Source organism: Cetorhinus maximus, chromosome 8 (assembly GCF_964194155.1).
Source record: "Cetorhinus maximus chromosome 8, sCetMax3.hap1.1, whole genome shotgun sequence".
NCBI lineage: Eukaryota > Metazoa > Chordata > Chondrichthyes > Lamniformes > Cetorhinidae > Cetorhinus > Cetorhinus maximus.
This window is the reverse complement of record NC_135886.1, coordinates 118577349-118603082: the sequence shown is the minus strand read 5'-3', so window position 1 is coordinate 118603082 and position 25734 is coordinate 118577349. Positions and strand designations below refer to the sequence as shown.

General features: G+C 42.9%; 1 protein-coding gene across 1 annotated transcript in view; it reads left to right on the top strand.

Moving 5' to 3' along the window:
• Window positions 1-25734, top strand: part of lnx2b (ligand of numb-protein X 2b) — a 71549-nt gene that overhangs the window by 42088 nt on the left and 3727 nt on the right. The window contains exons 3-9 of the mRNA XM_078547474.1: window positions 4318-4508; window positions 10371-10567; window positions 12297-12671; window positions 13859-14014; window positions 15734-15908; window positions 20930-21152; window positions 21759-21917. Coding sequence (XP_078403600.1) covers window positions 4318-4508; window positions 10371-10567; window positions 12297-12671; window positions 13859-14014; window positions 15734-15908; window positions 20930-21152; window positions 21759-21917 — 1476 coding nt within the window. The remainder of the gene's footprint in view (window positions 1-4317; window positions 4509-10370; window positions 10568-12296; window positions 12672-13858; window positions 14015-15733; window positions 15909-20929; window positions 21153-21758; window positions 21918-25734) is intronic.

Here is a 25734-nt window from a genome sequence, read left to right as displayed (position 1 = left end):
ATATGTTCCTGAATTGACAATGCTGTAGATTCTCCAAACATCAAGCCCTTTATCTTGCCAAGTGCAATGCACTGACAGAGCACTATGTATCTGTCACCAGTGACACTCCTGTTATACATAAAAAGTGGCTTACGAGTGTCATATTACAACTGTAAGCCTACTGATTTGTGTGTCCTTCAGTGTATGAATACCAGTTAGTTTAAATAATGTTGGTGACAGCGCTGCCAAGTGTCTCTAATTGCTGCTGTCCAGGATATTTGCCTATAGAATGTGTGCAGCACAATAAAAGCTGCTAGCTGGCTGTCGTTCAAGTGAAATAAGATAAACAACTTGAATGATGTTGGGGCTGAGCTAGTCATCAACCTCAGCATGTGAAGAGGCCGTTGGCAATTTCTTGTTAGTTTCTGTTCATCTCTTCGTTTTCCCCCAGTGAAGGTACAATTAGAAGAAAATCTCCATCATTTTTGAGATCAATTGAAAAGGAATTGCATTCAGCCCCACCCCATGATATAAATAGGCCTAATTCTTTCCTCGCTAGGTCTAAAGATACACTGCTGCTAATGTTGCAATTTGAATTCCTCTGACCTCTTTGAAGACTGAAATATCATCTTACTTGAGAAAACAGAATTCACACAGATGAATACATCAACAAAAAGCACAAAATACATATATTTAAAGCAGTATGGAAATTGTAAGATTTACAGTGTATATGGCCTGGTTATTATTGTGAATGCATCAATAAATGGAACATCAGAACCCCTAAAGAGGGAGACAACAACAACTTGTGCCTATATAGCATCCCTAAAGTTATAAAATATCCCAGGGGCTACACAGGAGCGTTATAAAGCAAAATTTGACACCGAGCTACATAAGGGCAGATGGCCATACGAACATACAAATTAGGAGCAGGAGTAGGTCATTCAGCCCCTCGAGCCTGCTCCGCCATTCAATAAGATCATGGCTGATCTGATTGTAACCTTAACTCCACATTCCCACTTATGCCTGATAACCTTTCACCCTCTTGCTTACCAAGAATCTATCTAGCTCTGCCTTAAAAATATTCAAAGATACTACTTCCACCGCCTTTTGAGGAAGGGAGTTCCAAAGACTCACGATCCTCTGAGAAAAACATTCTCCTCATCTCTGTCCTAAATGGGCGACCCCTTATTTTTAAACTGTGACCCCTAGTTGTTCTAGATTCTCCCACAAGAAGGAACATCCTTTCCACATCCACCCTGTCGAGACCCCTCAGGATCTTATATGTTTCAACCAAGTTGCCTCTTACTCTTCTAAACTCCAGTGGATACAAGCTTAGTCTGATCTAACTTTCCTCATAAGACAACCCTCCCATTCCAGGTATTAGCCTAGCAAACCTTCTCTGAACTGCTTCCAACACATTTACATCCTTCTTTGAATAAAGAGACCAATACTGCACACAATACTCCAGACGTGGTCTCACCAATGCCCTGTATAACTAGCATAACCTCTCTACTTTTGTATTCAATTCCCCTCCCAATAAATGATAACATTCTATTAGCTTTCTTAATTATTTGCTGTACCTGTATTCTAACCTTCTGCAATTCATGCACTAGGACACCCAAATCCCCCTGCATCCCTCCCTTTGTAGCCTCCTCATGTCCTCTTCACAATTTACTTGCCTACCTATCTTTGTATCACCAGCAAATTTAGCAACCATCCCGTTCATCCCTTCATCCAAGTCATTTATGTAAATTGTAAAAAGTTGAGGCCCCAGCACTGATCCGTAACACCACTTGTTTCACATTGCCAACCAGAAAATAACCCATTTATGCCAGCTCTGCTTCCTATTAGCTAGCCAATCTTCTACCCATGCCAGTACATCTACCAGTTCCCTTTATCCACAGCACATGTTACTTCTTTGAAGAACTCCAATAAATTGGTTAAACATGATCTCACTCTCACATAGCCATATTGACTCTGCCTGATTACCTTGAACTTATCTAAAATGCCTTGCTAGAACATCTTTAGTAATAGCTTCTAACATTTTTCCTATGACAGATGTTAAGCTAACTGGCCTATAGTTTCCTGCTTTCTGTCTCCCTCCCTTTTTGAATAAAAGAGTTGCATTTGCTATTTTCCAACCTAATGGAACCTTCCCCCAATCTAGGGAATTTTGGAAAATTAAATTCAATGCCTCAGCTATCTCACGAGCTACCTCTTTTAAGACCCTAGAATGAAGTCCATCAGGACCCGGGAACTTGGTCAGCCCACAGCTCCAACAATTTGCTTAGTACCATTTCTCTGGTGATTGTAAGTTTCTTCAGAGTCACTTTCTATAGGACCAATGCTCAGCTTGTTAACTCTTTTTTAAAATAGCCATAGAAACTCTTGCTATATGTCTTAATGGCCAAAGGATTGGTCAAAGATAGGTTTTAAGGAGTGTCTTAAAGGAAGAGAGAGAGGTGGGGAGTTAGAGAGGTTTCTGGAGATAATTCTAGAGTTTAGCAACTCCCCAGCTAAAGGCACAGCCACCAATGTTCGAGCAATTAAAATTGGGCGTGCTCAAAAAACTAGAATTAAATGAGTGCAGATAGCTCAGTATGTTATCGGCTAGAGGAGATTATATGGATAGAGAGGGGCGAGGCCATGGAGAGATTTGTGAACAAGGAGGGGAATTTTAAAATCAAGGCGTAGTTTGACCGGGAGCCATTGTGGATCAGACAGTTCCAATTGAGGGAGGGCTCAATTGATAGCAAAAGGAGTCTTATACACTTTCTCAAACGAAGAAGAATCTACTCTAGTTGATCTGCCCCTTTTGCAATCTGCCCCATATTGTTCAGCATAGATATTGATTCCCTAATTTTGTTAATGGATATGTTGATGTTAATTCCTCTTCCCATGTTTCAAAATGCATGTGTTGTTGCATATTGATTTGAACCTTGTGATTAACTGAAAAATTCACTGGAGACTCTGCCAAATTATAAACCAACTCTGTTAATCTTTAATCAGCTTACCTTCACTTTTATTAATTCCCCAACTGATTTCATTTTTATATTAGTGAATGTTTTTGAGTTTCTATTTAGTAAAATGCCAACCTGATTCTGGATTAAAGGAGAGGGGTGTGGGCCTGTGTCTTTTTTTTGAACAAATTACCTATGGTTAGCAGTTTACATCAGGAGATCAAATAAGGATAGCCCTTGATGGGACAGACTGGACAGTGTCTCTCTAAGGAGTGAGATTAATGGAGTCAGTCGACAATTTTACATTCGACATTCTCCTGTGCTTTTCCCCTTGTCATGTTGCTGTAACTATTGGAAAGTGGCAAGTAGACTTAATAGTCAAGAGGTGATGATCGGTGTAGCACTGAGGGAGTGCTTCATTGTTGGATGTGAGAGATATTTTGGATGAACTATTGATTTGAGGCTCTGCCTGTTTATATCCCATCAGTATCTCCTGTAAACTATGCAGATATTATGCAGCAATGTACCTTACAGTGCAATAAACAGGTCATGCACAACCAACCGTCCCTCTAAGATGCATGCATAAGTGGCTGCACAGCAACCTTGAATGTCCCATACAGTGCAATAAATGAGTCATACACAACAAAGAAAAATTAAAGGGAACATTAGATCCCAGGGCACTAATCAAAGAACATGGGAGTTCTCTTGAGGTCTTTTATTTATCCTTCAACCAGCATTAGAAGTCATTATCCCACTGATTATTAGACTTTGAGCATAAATTGGCTCCCATGTTTGCCTGAAAAAAAAATGACAGAAGCAATTAATTGACTGTGAACACTTTGTGACACCCTGAAGATATGAAGGCACTACATAAATGCCAAAAGTTTTCAAAATGGTATTCGGCAGGTCATCTTATTTCTGTCTATCTGGTGCTGGGCACACTGGCAGTGCAATGTCCTGAAGATTGTGCACAATGTATTTTGATCGCATTTGATATTACTACACATCTTCAGTAATGAAAACACTGTTGTCCTTTGGATTCCTGCACAGACTTTTGGAAGTTAGCATGAAGGTTGGGGGATGGGGGCAGGTTGGGGAATGAGACTTGGAGTGCATCTTGGGGTGTCCAAACTGTGTCAGCATTCACAAAGCGTCCCTGGTGTATGTTGGTCTTTTCCAAGCGTCCCTGGGTATGTGATGGAAATTGCAGGTGCTCCTTTGCAGAAAAAACCTTTTGAAAACTAGTGGTTCAGAGGCAGTTAAGTTTGATTTCCAGGTCTTGCGTGCAACAAAACAGTTTGTATGGATTGTAACAGTCTCACTGTATCCTGATAATTTCTCTTTTTTAACACGGTGATGATCTTTTGATTTTTCTTAGATGCCCAGGTCTCACAAAACACAAAGTTAAAATTGAAAACAAGAGACAGTCTAGCTTGAAGACGAACCAAGACATTGCATCAGATGATGCAACAATAGCTGCAGAAGGTTCTGCAGCTGCTGTTGTTTCACTCCGCACAGCTGAGCCTGGACTTGTGAACCCTGCTTTTGAAGAAGATCGTGAAGAAGATGGTAAGAATCTGCCTGGTCTCCATAAAATTGAAAACAACTTCCCTTGCAGGAGGTTGTGTTTGGGTTTAAACAAAATGGTACGTTGTCGATTGACAACCAGTGGAGGCCCATTTCTCTCATGCTTTCAAATTTCTTTAACCAGTATTTTACTCCTAGGTAACGTGTCCTTTTCAGTTCCTGCTTGTCATGTTCATGAGCTGTCAGATGGAAGTTTTTTATAAATTAAATTCAGACCTCAATGTCCAAACTGGAAAACCATCTGACAAATCCAAAATAGCAGCTTGTGATTTTAAATATGGCAAAGACCTTTTGAAATTGAAACCGAAATAATTAACCAAACATTTAATAAATATTATGGTGCAACTTGCAAGGCCTAATCTGAGCATTTTGGATGGTGGTTAATAATCTGTATGAGTTTCACTGCTGTAATTAGTGACATCAGTTGGATCACTGTCTCGTTATGCATCCAATTATTTTATATAATTAGTGAAACCAGTTTAGTGACCCTCTCCAGCTCTCTTCCCTCCCCACCTCTACAACTTTGTATTGCCTTCTCCAAAATGAATCAAATTACATTGGCTTTAAGTTGGGCAGGAAAGTTATTAAATGAACAAAATGAAATTGGACTTTGACAACTTAAGAAAATAAATGGCAGCTGAGTGGAGGCAGGTGGCTGAAAATTAAATAAATGGTAGAGCGTGAAATAGTAGTTGGAATTCAGGTGGAGTGGATGAGCTATTTTATTAACTAGATAAGCTCTGGTTCAGGAACATGTGGGCCAGTAAGTAAGTCACTAAATAGCCAGTCATTCAAGAAATAATGAATAAATTAATGAAATGATGAGCAGCTTAAAAATAAATTCAGGCTACAGGAACATAACTTGGCCACTCTTTCTTCCTCCGCCGCCTTCTATCCACTTAGAGCCTTCATCTCCTTTTGCTTCTTCTCCTCCCTCTCTCCCCTCCCTTTTCTCCCACCCCCCTCTCTTTCTCTCCCACTGCTCACCAAACATTTATACCAAAATTGGGCCTTCAACAGCTTGTTAACCAAACATGTCCACCATTATATTTTCTGTTATGTAGCTCCTATGATGGTTCCTAGTTACTACAAATAAGTATCAGGCCAAGTATAAGTAAGGCTAATGGATTGTTATTGGTTTTGGGGTCCTTGAAAACTGGAATGTCATTTTTTTTGTGAAAAATAATTAGAACTTGATTGGATTGTGGGCAGACGTGAGAGGAATTCTTGAACGTTTTCTAATTCCAGCTTCATCTTGAGGGATGAAAAATTGGAACGTGAGTCACTTCTGGCTGTTTTTGCAGTAGGATAGACAGAAGTCTGAGATCAACCTACAGACTATCCTTCAGACTAGATGATAGTATGTGTTTTGGGAAAGGTGCATGTCATTTACCTGGCTAGCCTGAACTGTGGAAATATTTACTATAATAGTGATGACAGTGCAGGAGCACTTAATTGGCTGTGAAGTGCTTTTGAGGCATTCTGAGGTTGTGAAAGGTGCTATATGAATGCAAATCAATATGATATCTCATATATATCTATTTTTAAATACATATATACACACATAAGTGCCAGGCAATGACTATCTCCAACAAGAGAGAATCCAACCATTTCCTCTTGACATTCAATGGCATTACCATCACTGAATCCCCCACTATAAACATCCTGGGGGTTACCATTGACCAGGAACTGAACTAGACTAGCCATATGAATACTGTGGCTACAAGAGCAGGTCAGAGGCTAGGAATTCTGCAGTGAGTAACTCACTACCTGACTCCCCAAAGCCTGCCCACCATCTACAAGGCACAAGTCAGGAGTTTAATGGAATACTCTCCATTTGCCTGGATGAGTGCAGCTCCAACAATACTCACAAAGCTCAACACCATCCAGGACAAAGCAGCCCGCTTGATTTGCACCCCATTCACCGCCTTCAACATTCACTCCCTCTACCACCGACACACAGTAGCAGCAATGTGTACCATCTACAAGATGCACCGCAGGAACTCACCAAGGCCCCTTCGACAGCACCCGCTACCACTACCACTTAAAAGGACAAGGGCAGCAGATGCATGGGAACACCACCAGCTGCAAGTTTCCCTCCAAGCCATTCACCATCCTGACTTGGAACTATATTGCCATTCGTTCACTGTGGCTGGGTCAACACTATATACATACACACACACACACACATGAGAATCTCATGTGTGTGTATGTATGTATATATATATTTATTTATATATATATATATATATTTATTAAAAACATTTTTTTATTTATATATATTTTTTATATATATTTATATTTTTTTATTTTATTTATATATATATATATGTACATATTTTATATATATATTTTATTTATTTACATATATATATTTTTTTTTATTTATGTGTATGTGTGTGTATAGATATATATATTGGGCTGTAACTTGCGAGCTGCCCGGTGTCGTATGGGGGGTACCCCAAAGATGAGCTGGGGAATCCTCTTTGGAAGTCCCCAGGTAAGATTTGCAAAGCAATTGCCCAGAACTGCAAACAACCCCTGGGCAACTGCCCTGCACTGGGAACCATCCAAAATGCGATTTTAATCGCAAACTTCAGATTGTTCCTATTGGGTTACACCAATAGTTACCCAGAATAACTTAGAAGGATGAAAACCACTTCCAACTCCTGGCTAACTATTGTACAGACCCAGACCGTCTCTGCCCATGTTCCTGACTCCCCCCAGGGGGTCTTCCCTCATCCCACCCCCCACCGCCAGGCCTGATTTATTTTTATTTTTCCCTCTGCCCGAACTGACATGAGGCCTGAACACCCCCACCGCATCACCACCCATCACCGCCCCCCCCCCCCGCCCCACCCCACCCCACCCCGACAGCCCCAACCTCGACCCCCACCCCCTCTGAAACTGAACCCCACCCCCCGTGACCTCAGATTCCCCCACCCCGCCCAAATCCTATCCACTTAGCTTCTTGCTGGCCTGTCAAGGATCATTAAATTTCAGTGGACCTTTAAACTTGCCTGGTTTGTGGCAGCTAGTACTGTAAAAAAAAAGGGCTGTGGTCTCCTTCAATTCTTCATTGACACGACTAGCCACAAGATGTCCTTTGCAGGATAGTGAAAGGTGAGTGTACATCTATACTGTTACGGTATATCTACCAAAGTCAAAATAACTGAAAGTAAACTCAAAATGTTAGTGGGGGTTGTGACCACAGTTAGTTAGACCCTGTGTTATTTTTACTTCCAGACCATAGGCTCACCTTCAGAGCAAGTCTGATGTGATGGAATTTCCCATTGATGTATGGGCCCCTATGTGAAATGATGTTGGGTTGTCTTATGATTGGTTCCTTACGGGTATGGGGCCTCTGCACAAAACTGCTGCCAATCCGGCCGCCTTTCACTGTTTGCCCCACTGAGCTGTACACACTTTAGAAGTGAGTTTTTGTTGACGTGGGTGCCTTAACATTTCTTTTCTGCTGCCAACATTATTCAGCCCAAAATTAACACGTTTTTAAAAGAAGTATCAAAATTTAAGATGCACACAATCTAATCACCACAATAAGCAATATATGTACACACTTGTTTTGTATGTTTTAGTCCATCTTAACCTAATTCATCTTGTTAGCAGTCCCCATTGTTGAATACCATTTGAACACTTGGGATCATTTTAACTTTAATCGCTGGGTGAAAAAGGGGCTTTCATCATGATTGCCTGTTTTTCGCCCCTTGATGAACGACGCTTAGGCAAGGAGAATGCCGAATTTAATGAGCTTACACTTTTCCCTTACGTAGAAATATTTTAAAAGTGCCCACAGATTTCAAAGTGCAGGTTTGTTAACATTTGTAAATTTTGAAACTCTCCAGGCAGGCGGATGGGCAACTGTTCTGTACAGTTTTATGGAACATAAAGTGGATTAAAAATTATTGTTTCTAGCAGGACTTTCCATACCAGTGCTGAGAATATAAGGAACCCAACTTATACAAAGTAACCCATTATCAGGTGTTTGCTTGCATCAGGGTGACCCAGATGGAGGTTCAAACTAGTCCAAACAGACTGAGAGGGTAACGCCTGAAAAGGCAAATACTAGTGATTTAGCATCTGTGTGGCAAACCCATAACATGTGAGAATTGGAGTCTCAAGTTTTGAGAGTTTTTAGAATGAAAGTATCCCTTGTTCTTCATGGAGTCATTCTGCTCCTACCCCCATAGGTTCCAATGTGTTTTGGCAAAAGAGCCTTAAGCAGGGTGTAGATTTAAAAGGGAGCCTATTACTCAATCTTAATCTATGGCATACCCAATCTGGGAATAGTACAAGGCGTCAGAAAATTGGAAAAATGCTTTGTTTCATAGCAATGACATCCCTTTGATCTTAGTCGAACCAAGAAAAAGAACCCACTGCGGTAGGACCTTTGGGTGGTCAGTTGTCCTGCTCCGTGAACCTGTAGTTCCTGCAAACTCAATTCAGTGTTAATCTGACATAGGGGACAATACAAAGTGGAGGCTAATGAACGTACAGTAACAGATCATCTTATGAAAGCTTTGCACTACTCGCCTTGATTCCCATGCAGCCTGCAATGGGAAGCTGTATTCTTTCTATTGTTTTTGCGTTGGAATCAATCTATCACTCTGTACTCTGCGACTGATGCACGTGCGAGGGATGCGAGTGCGACGGGTGCGAGGGATGCGAGTGCGACTGATGCGCGTGCGAACTATGTGTATGGGCTATATGCCCATGGCAATTGGTTAAAAATACTCAAAAGTATTTTCTTCACGCTATCAGCAGTTATTCCATAAAGTAAAATACTGCAGAATTTTGGAAATCTGAAACAAGAACAGAAAATGCTGGAAGCACTCAACAGTTCAAGCAGCATTTTCTGCTATTGTCAAAGGATTAGACCTGAAGCATTAACTTCCTTTTTTCACTTTGTTCAAAGGTGCTGATGTGCTGAATGTTTCCCACATATTCTGTTTTTGCTTTGGATTTACTGATGTCCTCATCCATCGTCAGTCTGCTTATGCCCAATATTTTTGAAAGAGGAACGTTTCTAAACTGATGCAGAGGAGATTTATAAGGGCGCTGCCCAGACTGGAGAATTTTAGTTGTGAGGAAAGATTGGATAGGCTAGGTTTGTTTTCTTTGGAACGGAGGAAGCAGAGGGGAGATCTAACTAGTGTATAAAATTAGGAGGGATCTAAATAGAGTGGATAGGAAGGCCCCATTCCCCGTGTCCATAACCAGGGGGCACAGGTTTAGGGTATGAGGTTTAGAGGGGATTCAAGGGGGAATTTTTTTCACCTCAGGATCATGGGGATTTGGAACTTGCTGCTGGAAAGGCTGGAAGAGGCAGAAAACCTTCACAATATTTGAAGAGTAATTGAATATGCACTAGGTTACAGGCCAAGAGCTGGAAAGTGGGCTTAGACTGAATGGCTCCTTGTCGGCCAGAGGGGACACAATGGGTCAGATGGCCTCCTTATGTGTTGTAAGTTTCTATGATTCTGTGGTCATTATGACATTGCAGTGTGTGAGAGCTTGCTGTGTGAATATGGGTTGTTGCTTTTCGTGCATTATAACAGTGACCACATTTCAAAAAGTACTTAATTGGCTGTAGAACGCTCTGGGCCACCCGAGAACATAAAAGACGCCATACGTGTGCGCTACTTTTTGTTTTCATTTCTGGAAGTTTTCACACCTCACGTAGATATAATTCACAACCTGCCCACAACATTTGCCCAAAATGCTGTTGGAGGCAACAAATCGGTTTAATGTGTGATTAATTTTGGCTTGATCTGCCACCATTCCTTCCCCTCGAATGAAACTGATGCGATTTTCTTTTTGTTGCAGACTTGCCTCGATTGTCCAGCCTTTTAGCAGAAACTACTGTTGTTGAAATTCAACGCGTGGATCCTCAGGAGGAGCTGGGAATTCAAATAGTTGGGGGTAAAGATACACCGCTGTGTAACATTGTGATTCAGGAGATTCTTCGTGACAGCATTGTTGCTAGAAATGGAAAACTTGCACCTGGAGACCATATAACAGAGGTAACGGTCTCTCTGCCGATAGTGCTATTTCTGAATCTGATAAGATGCACAACCTAACCTGTAATGTCTTGGGTATTGCCCTTTTGACTTATTGACTGAGATTGTTTATGCCATGATAAGTTTTAAAGTAGGCTTGTCCAACCTCTTCGCTTGTGGCAGGGTCGGGGGGGAGGGACACATTTGTATATTTTTCTCACTCAAGGGCCCGCTGAACAAATTTTGGAAAGATAAGGTTTGGCACAACAATAATCAAACAGAAAAAGTTAGGTTTTATGGAAAGAAACAATTGCTGAGCAAAAGTACAGCAATGTCATAGCAATAAATTGTTAATTTAAGAAAGAGGAATAAAAATGAAATTAATAAAAAACTAATTAATTAAGTAATTAATAGAAAATAAGTGCGAGAGGGTCAGTGTGTGTTTGTCCGGCTCACTCCCACTCTCGGTGCTCAGTCACTCCCCCTCACCCACTGTGAGTGGCCGTGTCTGTGGTGGTGAGAGCGAGTAAGAAACCTGAAACTGGGCACCTCCCTCGCCCTCCAGGGGCCCAACGTATCTGGCTTCCCGGGCTCCAGCCCCACCATATGTTTGCTTCCCTCCACCCGACAGCCCTCCGCACACTCACCAACGCTGATGTTCGCTGCTCCTCCAATTGGAGACTGTTTCTTTCCCTCATTTGCTGCATACAGTCTCACTGGTGAGCCTGTCAGCAGCAAACATGGGAGAGAAGCAGCCTCCGATTGGAGGAGCAGCTCCATGCCGAATCTTCCATTGAAGATGCTTGACCGGAATGCTGAAAACTGGCTCCGGCGGCCTCATAGAGGGGCTTCGCACGCTGCATTCAGCCTGTGGGCCGTGCGTTGGACAAGCCTGTTATAACGTGACAGGCGCTTTCCAAAAATCAACAGCTCATTCAGGAAAGTGAGCGATGCAATCAACAAGCTTTCATTTCACTGTTGGGTTGTAGTTCTAGGACACCACAGATTAATGGAATGAAAGTCCCTTTCTGATGGCTGTGAGGGTCCTGCATGAAATGAGTCCAAAAGGCTTGGCCTCCTGCCATGCAGCCTTTTATACCGCCCACTCGCTTGGTCCTAATAATAAGCCTTCTACCAAACCTCAGGAGCACCAACTCCATCTGTATCAGTTCTTTCAATACCACAAGTTTGGATTGATGCTGTGGGCTGTTTTGTACAGACTATATTATAAATGAGAAAACAAAAATACCTGGAAAAACTCAGCAGGTCTGGCAGCATCTGCGGAGAGGAGCACAGTTAACGTTTCGAGTCTGCATGGCTCTTATTATAAATGAGACCAGGATTAACGTCTCTCCCTCCTTCTCTTCCTAAACATGTGACCCTCCCGGAACTCCCTCCTGTGACTTGCCGAGTGGCAGCGCCCCCCGTTGCTTCAGTTACACCTGGCAGTCCTCCTGCCATCCAAAATTCTGCCCCTGCCCGCAGGCCAGTTGCCACTCCTCCGCCTGTTTTGGGCAGGTCGGGCAGCATCTGTGGGGAGAGAAACGAGAGTTAAAGTTTCGAGTCCATATGACTCCTTCAGAGCTTCGTCAGAGTTCTGAAGAAAAGTCATATAGACTCGAAATGTTAACTCTTTCTCTCTTCACACATGCTGTCAGAGCTGCTGAGCTTTTCCAGCCTCTTCTGTTTTTATTTCAGATTTCCAGCATCTGCAGTATTTTGCTTTTATCTTATCCTCTTCTGTTCCTCAAAGGTGAATGGTGTCAATATCACCAGTGTTCCACACAGCTATGCCGTCAGTGTACTGCGGAGGCCCTGCTCTGTATCACGGCTCACAGTGCTTCAAGAAAGAGGGTTTGCCATTCGAGGATCTTCTCAAGAAAGGAGTAGCAGTAACAGCAGCCACAAGCAGACTCTGAATGTAATTTTGCACAAGAGGGACAGAGGCGAGCCGCTGGGTATTAAACTAATTCGAAAGCCAGATGAGCCTGGAGTGTTTATTCTGGATCTACTGGCAGGTGGCCTAGCTGCTCGGGATGGAAAGCTGCGAAATAATGATAAAGTGCTTATGATTAATCAGCAGGACCTCAAAAATGGAACGCCAGAAATTGCAGCACAGATAATACAGGTAAATTCAGGGTTCCAGTGTACCCTCTGAGTCCAGTGCATAAGAAATTTTAGGAAAAGACAGTTTAAGACCAAACAAGTTCATCCCTTTTCACAAAGATTAATTTCAGCTGCTCATCTTCCTATCAAATTTCTTGATGTTTTCCTCTTCCCATTCCTTCCCTCCCTTCTCCCACCTCTCTCTCACTCTCTCTCTCCCCCTCTCTTTTCCCCTCTTTCCTCCTCCCATTTTTCTCTCTCCCACTTCCCTCTCCCCTCCTCTCACTCCCTCCTCAATCTCACCATCTTCCCTCCCCCACCCCACTTCCTCTTGACTCTTTTATCATCTTATGCAATTTAACAATTTTCACTGATAACTTATTGCATTACCTCGTTTGTCTTTTGGTGAAATGTTCCACCTAGCTTCTATTGTTCCTAACTTCCTAATTAACTCATACCCTCCTCAAATTTAACTAAACCAATTTGGATGTTCTGAGCTAACTTTTTGTCAGCAGTTTCATTCCAAAGCAGCCCCTTACTCGAGGGTCACTTCCACGAGTATTCCAAAACACTTCTTAGCAGAGTGAACAATCGTGAATTTGAATTCGCAGTTCCTGATGGGTGAAATTTTTATCTCAAACACGTTACCCTGGACAGTTGCTGAGTGGAGGTCAAGCATTCCCCCTAAAGGGTCAGAAAATAAGCTACAGGATTGATCATCATTCCATGAAAGCAATAGGTCTAGAACTATTAATAATTATACGGACTTTCCTATATTCAGAGTTTCACTATATCAGAATTTTTTTTCCATCAGTGGAGGTGAAAGCAATTCCTTTGGAATTGTTTCGGAAGCAAGTGGAATGCTGCAGTGATTGGAGAGTGGGGTTGGATGATTGAACTAGAATGTATCTAGCTTGTGATCAATGCTGCGTTCTGAGTAGAATAGGCAACAGGTCCTGTAATGTGGTAAAACATAATCCTGTGGCTGACGGAATTTTATTGGCTTAGTAATGTCTGCTCTAGATGCTCAGTATGAACCTGATCAGTTGGACAGAGGTGGTACTCTCAGTGATACTATCCTGTCAGAAAGGAGGGGAGAATGACTGACATGGTTGTCTTGCTGCAAATGTGTATCAGCCTAAAAGTCGCAAAAAAGTCTAGAATCGACTGATGCGAAATAAATGAGCCAGTTACTGTTCATCTCTTTAGTCCAGTGAGGGAAGCGTTAACTTTGCGGTCCAGAGATACACCGATCACCAGAGCTCGGAAATTATTGATGAAGCTGGATCAAGCAACAGCAGCCCCTCACGTCATCGCAGTAAATCACAGCAGCATCATTGCCGTCGACGCTCACACTACCAAAAGGTGAGTACCGCAATATCGTGACAGTGAATGACTACCATTTGTATGGGCTTTCCATCAGAGCTCTGTACCCACTTCACTGACTGTTGGAATACCAAACAAGCAAGTATTTTGACAGGAGCTAACCAAGTATAGAACAGAATTTCCTTATTTTCAGAATGTGGGAAATTTTGGTGAAATCGCCTGATCTTTAAATTCTTATTGGATTAAAAATCAGTCCCTGATTTTTATGTTTCAATTTGAAGAGGAATATCTGAGACTGCAGTAATTTAATTCTGATTTTTATATATTATTTTCTCAATTAGGCCTGTTTTAATTTTTAAAATAAAAATAGTACAATACTGATTTAAAAAGGAACCTTCGCTGCCCTTGTCAAAATGGAAATTGAGTGGTGCTCGTGTGTAATTTTTATCAATGCCTTAGGCATGAAAATAAAGATTGAGTACAAAAATTACATTGAATGTAAACTTCCCTGGGCTATGAGATTGATTTATGCCAGATAAAAGTAGATCGGTGTTAGTGAGCTGTGGCCTGAACACGACTTTGTGTTCCACATATTCCGAAAGAAAATTTGGAAGATGATTAATGGTGACATGACTGTATCTATTTTGAGGCAAGGTAATGTGAGTCTGTATTTTAAGTCTGTCCCCTTCAGCCACTCCCAATTATCACAAAACAAATGCAAATCAAGATTTCATCTTCCTGCCAGGATGATTGAAATCAATGCAGTAAGAAATATATCTACTTGTTGACTCTGAATACGTGGCAAGTTTGGTCGTGAGAAAATACTTCAGAGCACTGAAAATGCTGGCGGCTCACAGTCAGTGATGGAGTTGCTTTGTTCTTTAAAGACACCCTGAGGACCCAATGATTTCCTCCTGAGCCGTTCTGTCTCCATTATGACAATGTAATACGGGAGACATAATGGAAAATGAGTGCATCTGGATTAACATGCCTGCCCTCAGATTTTGCTTTTAGTCTGTTAGGTGAGTGAAAGACGTTTGCTCATAGCTGTAATATGAGAAGCCCCTCCAGTTGTGTTCCATTCATTGGTTTATGTTTAGCTGTTAAACCCTCCACAAGGATTAGTGTCGCGTTGCACTTTGATCTACCCCTAGTGATCAAAGTGATAAGGTGCAGGCTCTCGCCTGTATCTTTTCCACGTGACGACTTCCCTGCTTGGAAGAGGAGGAAAATGGTAACAAGGTCCCGTGGATGGTTGTGAGGGCTTAAGGCCCGGGAGTAAGTTACATCCTGATCACATCAGTGGAAAGTAGAATATGATAAATTAAATGGGAGGAGGAAGAAAATTTAAAAGTGAGCGATGGTGAAAGAACGATGTGGATTACTTCAATGAAAGCAACATACTGCGGATGCTGGAAATCTGAAATAAAAACAGAAAATGCTGGAAAAACTCAGCAGGACTGGCAGCATCTGTGGAGAGAGAGACAGAGTTAACGTTTCGCATCCAATGGCTCTTCATCAGAGGTTTGAAGGAGAGTCATACGGACCCGAATTCCCAGATTAGGGCAGAGGAGGCTTTCATTTGAATTATCGGATGGCAAATCCATAATTTCCCATCACCCTTTAGCTTCCTCTTTTTAAAAAAAAATTCCCAGCAACATAACGGAACTCCATACAACTACAATATTTTAATGGTTTTGACATGTAAATAGGGCCAAAGTATTTTTTAACATTAGTTTTAACATTATTTCCCCTAAGGATCTATCACAGCCTTCAATGTGCCAGGAGAAGACAATTCCAGTAAGAAAGGAGCCTCGTGAGTCTCTGGGAATAACTATTTCAGGCGGCCGTGAAAATAAATATAAGGTTCCAATCTATGTGACTAGCATCCAGCCTGTGGGCTGCCTCTACAGGGATGGCAGAATCAAAAAAGGTAAGAGTATACTTATTCTTGGGTTACGTTTCATTTGCATAACAGTATCTGCATAGACTACAGAATACCAGGTGCAGCATTGTGGCACATTTTTAGATTTCAGGATACAACAATGGTACCAGTATGTATGGCTGTGCGGAGTGTCTGGAGGATTTTGGTTATGTTACCAGGGCTTTGTACCTTCGTTATTTACTCAGTTTACTCACTACCTAATTACTGTGTCCAGGCAGAATGTAATCCCTCAGTGTGGTATTCTCCCTCCCTCTTTACTGAGATATTTTTCCTCAGGGGCAGAATTTTACATCTTGTGGGGGGGCGCGTGCCCGGCCCGATCGGGCGTAAAATAGTGCGAGACGACGTCGGGCGAGCGTCCTGATGTCATCGCGCACTCGCGCGATATTTCGCTCGGCGGGTGCGCACAAAAGTCGGAAGCGCGCCCGCCGACAATTAAGCCCATTAACGGCGCGACTGTCTGTGACTTTTCGTGACCCGCCCAACCTTACGGTTGGTGGGCAGACGAATCGGCCAGGCGGCCTTTACGTTTTTCACCAAACCTCACCCAAGGACGTGCTGAAAGTTCCGTTAGGAAGTGAAATAGAAATAAAGATCTGGGGACAGCATTTTTATGAGGTGTGCTTTCAGGTGTTTGATTGTGATGCATGGGCTTTTTTTTAGCAGCTTTTTGCTCCTTTATTTCATTATCTGCAGGTCTGTAGCTCCTTAAGGAAGCTGTCTGCCTTCAGGGAGCTCTCCCGCAGTGCTCACCCACGCCCACGGTGATGTGGTCGCCCGCTCTCTTCCCGCCCCCGCCCCAGCAATGCAGAGTTTTTCAGCACAAGGTTCACACTGGCCAGCCAGTGTGAAATTGCAGTCAGGGGCGGGGGCGATCATAGAACAGGGAAAGCATGACCCCGAGCTTCCTGTTGTTTGTCATTTTAATTCTCCACCTTCCTCCCACTCTGACCTTTCTCTCCTTGGTCTGCTATAGTATTCCAGTGAAGCTCAACACAAGCTCGAGGAACAGCACCTCATCTTTCCACTTGGCACTCTACAACCTTCTGGACTCAACATTGAATTCAATGGCTTCAGATCATAGCCTCCACCTCCATCTCGTTCGGTGTTTTTTTTTGCTGGTTCCATCTTGTTTTGTTTCTTTCTTTATCCCTTCATGTTGCATTCAGACAACTGTTATGTAACCATTCATGCCTTATCTGAATATATCTTTTGTTTCTTTAATGTGCCCATAACCACTTTGGCTTTGTACCATGAATCCTTTTGTAATTTAATCTCCCCTGCCCTCCACCCATCACAGATCTTCTCTTTTGTTCTTGCCCCCACCTTCCGCTGGCTTTAACACTGATTGCATACATTTCTATCAGTTCCAATGAAAGGTCATCAACATGAAACATTAACACTTTTCTCCTTCCACAAATGCTGCCTGACCTGCTGAGTATTTCCAGCATAATAATTAGGATTGAGATGAAGAAAGATTTCTTCATTCAGAGGGTGGTCAACCTGTGGAATTCTCTACCACAGAAGGCTGTGGAGGCCGTGTCACTGAGTATATTCAAGAAAGAAATTGATGATAAATTTTTGGATGTTAGGGGCATCAAGGGGTATGGAGAGAAAGCGGGAATATGGCGTTGAGATAGAGGATCAGCCATGATCATATTGAATGGCGAAGCAGGCTCGAAGGGCCGAATGGCCTACTGCTCCTAGTTTTTATTTTCCCAGCAGTAATTCCTAACTCTTCTCATCCCTCTCAACCTGCCTACAGCCTTCGACAGGGTTGAGCACACCATTGTCTTCCAATGCCTCTCCAATGTTCCGAGCTGGATGGCATGCACTCGCCTGGTTCCATTCTTACACAACTAACTGTAAACAGAGAGTCAGCTGGAAAGGTTTCACTTCTCACTTTAGCAGTGTTACCTCTGGTGTCCCGCAATGTTTGATCCTTCACCCCTTGAGGAGAATTTTCTCCCCGTCGGGCGGGAGCGGGCGCAGGTGAGCCCTGCCCGTGATTGGCTGCGTGCTGCCATTTTACATGGGCGGGCCAATTAAGGCCCGCCCAGCGTGACACGCACCCAGTAGCACTCAGCGCTACCTGTGCAGGCAGGGGAGGAGGGAGAGTCGGGGCCTGCGCTCTTTCGCGCATACACGCAAAAGAGCGCAGAAATCTCCTTGAGGCACGGAGCTGCCTCAGGGAGATTAAGTTGAATTTGACAGTTCAAAATAAAAAAAAGTTAAAAAATCATTTACACATGTCCCCTCATGTGACAGCGTCACATGAGCTGGGGCATGTTCATCAGATGTTTAAAAAATGTTTATTAATGTAATAAACCCTTCATGAAACTGCATCCTGCCCGTGGATGAGGTTTCATGAAAAATGTGAAAGCCGCCTGGGCTCTTCGCCTGCCCGCCAACCTAGGTTGGATGGGCAGCCGTGTCAGATTGGTTAATTACTTTATTAATGGCTTTAACAGGCCTTTGACAGTTTGCCGGGCACGCAGCCGACTCTGGTGCGCGCCCGCCGAACTAAAGATCGGAATGACGTACGGTGATGTCGGAACGCATGCTGCACGTCACCGCACATCATTTTACATGTTGGTATGCGGGACCCGCCCCCGCACGCCGAACAGAAGATCCTGCCCCTTATTTCTCATCTATATGCTGTCTTGCTGACATTATTCGAAAGCACAGCACCAATTTTCACTGTCTGAGGATGAACCAGACTGTTATTCCTTGACTCCGAGATGTGTTCCCAACCACACATCAGCGCCATCACTAAGGCCACCTGTTTCCACCTCCGTAACATCACCTAACTCTCTTCTTACCTTAGCTGATTTACTGCTGAAGCCCTGTTTCATGCTTTTGTTACCTCTAGGCTTGACTATTCCGATGCACTCCTGGCCAGTCGCCCACATCCTCAGTAAGCTGGAGGGCATCCAAAACTCTGCTACCCATGTCTTTACTCATACCAAATCCTATTTACCCATCACTCCTGTTCTCACTGATCTACATTGGTTCCTGGTTATGCAATGCTTTGATTTTAAAATGCTCCTGTTTTCAGATCCCTCCATGACCTCATCTCTCCCTATCTCTGTAATCTCCTCCAACCTACAACCCTTCGAGATAATGGAGTACCTCGAATTCTGGCCTCTTGAGCACCCCCCAATTTTAATCACTCCACTATTGGTTGGTGTGTCTGTGCTGCCAAGGTCCTAAGGTCTGGAATTCCCTCCCTGAACCCATCTGCCTCGCTACCTTATTCCTCCTTTTAAGATGTGGCTTAAAACCTACCTCTTTGACCAAGCTTTTGGATATCTGCACTGTGGCTCCACGATAAGTTTTGCTTTATAACGCTCTTGTGGAGCACTTTGGAACATTTTATTATGTTAATAGTGCTACTATATAAATACGAGTTGTTGTTGTTGTCATCTAAAAGTTTGTCCATTGTATATTCTGATTTGAACTCAAATCAAAAATAGTTACTTTACTATGAATTGAAGCTGTTGCAATATCACAAGCCTGTTGTAAATCTCCTTTCCGACATCTGTGCGACCTTGAATTATTTTCAGGCAGGGTTTGCGTGGGCGACTTGAGGGAATTGTATAGCAGAGGAAGGAAAGATGTAATAAATTCTCATTTTCAAAAAGCTTGCATCCTGAGGGCAGTTCAGCTTATCACAATGCCTGATTTCTACTTTCAAGGCCGGCTGTGTTGATGGAATTGAAGCCATCCTCTTGTTAAAATTAATACCTGATGTGACTCATTTATTTACATGAGCAGATCATCAGGTAGGTCCTGAAACTGGGGATGATGGGAGATGGAGGGTAAGGCGGGTGGCCTTTTTCTTTTGTGTGGAGCCAGGAAGAGCACAGGACCCATTTGTGGACTAATTCCAGTCAGGATTTCACAACCAGAATTAATATTCCGATTGGGGCCCCCGCACACCTGGAACTCTCCTGCTATCAAATTAGCAGCTTGCACACTTGCAGTGGAAATCAGGCATGAGAGAGCGTGACCCAAAATTCATATCCGATCCTTTGTTTCACCTATGTTTCGGTGTAAAAAATAATGTTGAATTTTCATCCACAAATGTTTTCCATGTTGCAGAAAGATATAATATATGGTTTGCTCCTCAGATGGCACTTAATCTTAGCACTGAGTTTTAATACACACTATTGAGTTCAATGGACTTTAAGAGGCAATGGACAAAATAACTATTGACTGCACGTCCCTTGTTTGACTACTCCTGCAGTGTTGATTCCTACTTATATCTCTATCAGAATATAATCAATTTGAATAGAACAGGCCATTCATGAATTCCCTTTGTGCTTATTGCGACATCCAGTGAAGCTTTTCTTCTTGTCCATTTTTTTGTACTCCCAAAGGTGACATCTGCTGTCTTTCATGGACAACACATAGCTGTCAATCAGCTGCCAGTCAATTTCCTTTATTCTTATCACTCGTTACATTTTAACTAAGTTAGGGCTCCCTTGATGGCTCAGGTGGTTAGGCAAGAATAGTTGGGATGTAGAAACTAGGAAGGTTTCCAGTTACTTAGTCAGCTATGGCGGTGGTAGGAGTGTTGCAGTTGGTATCTACACCTCTAGGCTAAGGAAGGGAAACTCAGTCTGAGTTCCTCCTCCTGATCATTGTCTGGCAACCTTTGCTGAAAATATAGAGCAAGTTGAGCCAAAGATGAATAATCCACTGACTTTTGCGGAGTAATTTTAAATTAACCTGCCCGGCAGGAAACTGATGAGATCAGATTGGGTGGGGTGGAAATAATTAAATGTTTATGTTATAATCACCCCTTGGTGTTTTTGGGTCTGCACATGAAGAGTGGCTAATTGAACAAGCTGTACTTAGACATATCTGACATGGGAGAATGCCAATAAGAGAAGATAAACTTTGTATTAGTTTATTCATTTTAAAATATCAGTGATGACCTTCAGTCCAATGTTCATACTTTCTGCTCTGTGGCATTAAAATGGGTCAAATGTTTTCTGTCATAGGAAATGTGCTGCTGAGCATAAACGGGGTGGACCTCACACAGTTGAGTTACAATGAGGCGGTGTCGGTTCTCAAGTTGAACGCAGCCTCCTCTACAGTGCTGTTGAGGGTTTTGGAATTCCCCAACATTGAGACATCATCAGCAGCAGAGGAGCTTCTGGAGGCAGGCAAGGAGAATGATTATGATTGGACCCCTCTGTGGGTCATGTGGCTTGGGTTACCAAGGTGAGGACTGTTCTATCAAAGTAATGGGCGTATAACTTTTTTTTATGGTCAAAGTATTCCACAAATGCAATATGAAAGAAATTCGCACAATATTGTAAGCACGAGTGAGCCAAGATAAAGTGTAAAGCTGTTTATTGGTAAAGAACAAGTACCAATCTAGCAAAAGGATTTAACCCTACTGTTGGGTAGGGTTAAAAACACCATGTTTTTTAAAAAGGTAGAAAAAAGAGAAATTATTTGATATTACCTTAAGACTGTTGGCAACTGGGTTCTGCCACTTCGATAGCTAGCACTTATCAAAACTAAAAATCTAACTGAGCTCTGAACACCTCTAAATGCTAAATGTAGTGACATACATGTGTTCTCAGTTTTACTAAGAAATAAATGAATATAAAAAAAAACAATATTGCTGACACCTACAAACACACCTATTATTAAATATGGATAGGATATATCTAATTGACATGTTATATGATAGAGGTATGTATCAAATGCTAAAGAAGTCTTTACTATAGTGTTAAACAAATTGAAAGGTCCTTCTAATTCTGTGACACCTTCATGAACATTATTAACCTTAACATCCTTTTTCCTGTTCTCCATTTGAAGTTACCTTCACTGTTGCAATGATATTACTCTACAAAAGAGTAATAACGAAAGCTGGGGATTTAGCATCGTTGGGGGCTTTGACGAAAGCCAAGACTACCAGCCTTTCTTTATCAAAACCATTGTACCTGGCACACCAGCGTACTTTGATGGAAGACTAAAGTAAGTTGCATCTATTTTGATTGTCCTATGAGGAAAGATTGAGTAGACTAGGCCTAGTTTCCCTGGAGTGTAGAAGAATGAGATTGATCAGATTGAAACTAATAAGACGCTTAAGGGGTAGGGTAGATGCTGAGATCTTTCCTCTAGCTGGAAAGTCTAGAATGTGGGTCACAATCTCAGAATAAGAGGTCAGCCATTTAAGACTGAGGTGAGGAGAAATTCCTTCAGTCATAGATGTAAAATTCTCTACCCCAGAGCTGGGGATCTCACTCAGCTCAACCAGTGAGTATATTAAAGACAGTGGTCATAAGACCATAAGACATAGGAGCAGAAATTAAGCCATTCGGCCCATCGAGTCTGCCCCGCCATTCAATCATGGCTAATAAGTTTCTCAAACCCATTCTCCCGCCTTCTCCCCGTAAACTTTGATCCCCTTACCAATCAAGAACCTATCTATCTCGGTCTTAAATACACTCAATGGCCTGGCCTCCACAGCCTTCTGTGGCAATGAATTCCATAGATTCACCACTCTCTGGCTAAAGAAGTTTCTCCTCATCTCTGTTCTAAAAGGTCTTCCCTTTACTCTGAGGCTGTGCCCTCGGGTCCTCGTCTCTCCTACTAATGGAAACATCTTCCCCATGTCCACTCTATCCAGGCCTTTCGGTATTCTGTAAGTTTCAATCAGATCCCCCCCTCATCCTTCTAAACTCCATCGAGTATAGACCCAGAGTTCTCAAACGTTCCTCATATGTTAAGCCTTTCATTCCTGGGATCATTCTCGTGAACCTCCTCTGGACCCTCCCCAGGGCCAGAACATCCTTCCTGAGATACGGGGCCCAAAATTGCTCACAATATTCTAAATGTGGTCTGACCAGAGCCTTATAAAGCCTCAGCAGCACATTCCTGCTTTTATATTCTAGTCCTTTCGAAATAAATGCCAACATTGCATTTGCCTTCCTAACTACCGACTCAACCTGCAAGTTAACCTTAAGAGAATCCTGGACTAGGACTCCCAAGTCCCTTTGCACTCCAGATTTCTGAATTCTCTCCCCATTTAGAAAATAGTCTATGCCTCTATTCTTCCTACCAAAGTGCATGACCTCACACTTCCCCACGTTGTATTCCATCTGCCACTTCTTTGCCCATTCTCCTAACTTGTCCAAATCCTTCTGCAGCCTCCCCGCCTCCTCAATACAACCTGTCCCTCCACCTATCTTCGTATCATCTGCAAGCTTAGCCAGGATGCCCTCAGTTCCCTATCTAGATCATTAATGTATAAAGTGAAAAGTTGTGGTCCCAACACTGACCCCTGCGGAACTCCACTAGTCACCGGCCGCCATCCTGAGAAGGACCCCCTTATCCCCACTCTCTGCCTCCTGCCAGACAGCCAATCTTCTATCCATGCTAGTACCTTGCCTCTAACACCATGGGCTCTTATCTTACTGAGCAGCCTCCTGTGCGGCACCTTGTCAAAGGCCTTCTGGAAGTCCAAGTAGATAACATCCATTGGCTCTCCTTTGTCTAACCTACTCGTTACCTCCTCAAAGAATTCTAACAGATTTGTCAGGCATGACCTCCCCTTGATGAAACCATGCTGACTTTGCCCTATTTTACCATGCACTTCCAAGTATTCTGAAATCTCATCCTTAATAATTGACTCTAAAATCTTACCAACGACCGAGGTCAGGCTAATCGGCCTGTAATTTCCCGTCTTTTGCCTCACTCCCTTCTTAAACAGGGGGGTTACATTAGCGATTTTCCAATCCTCTGGGACCCTCCCTGACTCCAGTGATTCCTGAAAGATCGCCACTAACACCTCCACTATCTCTTCAGCTATTTCCTTCAGAACTCTGGGGTGTAATCCATCTGATCTAGGTGATTTATCCACCTTCAGACCTTTCAGTTTTCCTAGCATCTTCTCCTTGGTAATGGCTACCATACTCACCTCTGCCCCCCGACTCTCTTGAACTTTGGGGATGTTACTCGTGTCTTCCACCGTGAAGACTGACGCAAAGTACCTATTCAGTTCCTCCGCCATTTCTTTGTTCCCCACTACTACTTCTCCAGCGTCATTTTCTAGCGGCCCAATGTCCACTTTTGCCTCTCTCTTACCCTTTATATATGTAAAAAAACTCTTGCAATCTTCTTTTATATTACTGGCTAGTTTACCCTCATATTTAATCTTCTCCCTCCTTATTTCTTTTTTAGTTGTTCTCTGTTGGTCTTTGTAGGTTTCCCAATCCCCTGGCTTCCCACTGCTCTTCACCGCATTGTATGCTTTCTCTTTAGCTTTTATGCTGTCCTTGACTTCCCTTGTCAGCCATGGTTTCCTCGTCCTCCCTTTCTTCTTCTTCCTAGGGATGAATTTTTGCTGTGTCTCCCAAATTACTCCCAGAAACTCCTGCCATTGCTGTTCCACTGTCTTTCCTGCTAGGCTCATCTCCCAGTCAATTCTGGCCAGCTCCTCCCTCATGCCTCTGTAGTTGCCTTTATTCAACTGTAATACCGTCACATCTGGTTCCAGCTTTTTCCTCTCAAATTGCAGGGTAAATTCTATCATATTATGGTCACTTCCTCCTAAGGGTTCCTTCACCTTAAGCTCCCTTATCAAATCTGCCTCATTACACATCACTAAATCTAGAATTGCCTGTTCCCTAGTGGGCTCCACCACAAGCTGCTCCAAAAAGCCATCTCATAGACATTCCACAAATTCCTTTTCTTGGGATCCACTACCAACCTGATTTTCCCAGTCTACCTGCATATTGAAATCCCCCATGATCACTGTAACCTTGCCTTTCTTACACAACTTTTCTATTTCCTGGTGTATCTTGTGCCCCACATCCTGACTACTGTTTGGAGACCTGTACATAACTCCCATTATGGTTTTTTTTACCTTTGCGGTTCCTCAACTCTACCCACACAGATTCTACATCATCTGACCGTACATTATTTCTTGCTATCGATTTAATTTCATTTCTTACTAACAAAGCAACCCCACCCCCTCTGCCAACCTGCCTATCTTTTTGATAGGATGTATATCCTTGGATATTTAGCTCCCAGTCCTGATCCCCTTGCAGCCATGTCTCCGTAATGCCCACCACATCATACCTGCCAATTTCAATCTGCGCCACAAGCTCACTTACTTTATTTCATATACTGCATGCGTTCAGATACAACACCTTAAGTCCTGTATTTCCCGTCCCCTTTCTCATTGTCGTCCCTTTATCTGATGTGCTTGAAGTTAGATTCTTAGCCCTTTCCAAACACTCTGTCCTATTTTGTGTTCTGGGGACTTTAATAGCCTCTCCTGGGCTCTCCTTTCTTTTCAGTTTTTTCATAATTTTCCATGAAGTTGAATCCACCCCCCCACACGCTAACCTGCTGCTTTGTTTCCCATTAGTCATACTTCTTGGAGTTTTACCCTCCCCACCCCCCCCGCACTTTATAGTTTAAAGTTCTGTTGACCACCCTATTTACGCTTTTGGCTAGAACATTGTTCCCAACGGTACAGATCCCTTCTGTTCCAATACTGATGCCAGTGCCCCACGAAATGGAACCCCTCTTTCCCGCACCACTCTTTTAGCCACGTGTTTACTTCCCTTATTCTCGCGTCCCTATGCCAATTTGCACGTGGCTCGGGTAGTAATCCGGAGATTATAACCCTTGAGGACCTGTTCTTTAATTTAGTTCCTAGTTCCTGATAATCCCCAAACAGGTCCTCTTTCCTAGTCTTAACTATGCTATTTGTCCCGACGTGGACCACAACAAATGGATCCTCCCCCTCCCTCTCCAATATCCTTTCAAGCCGGTCAGAGAT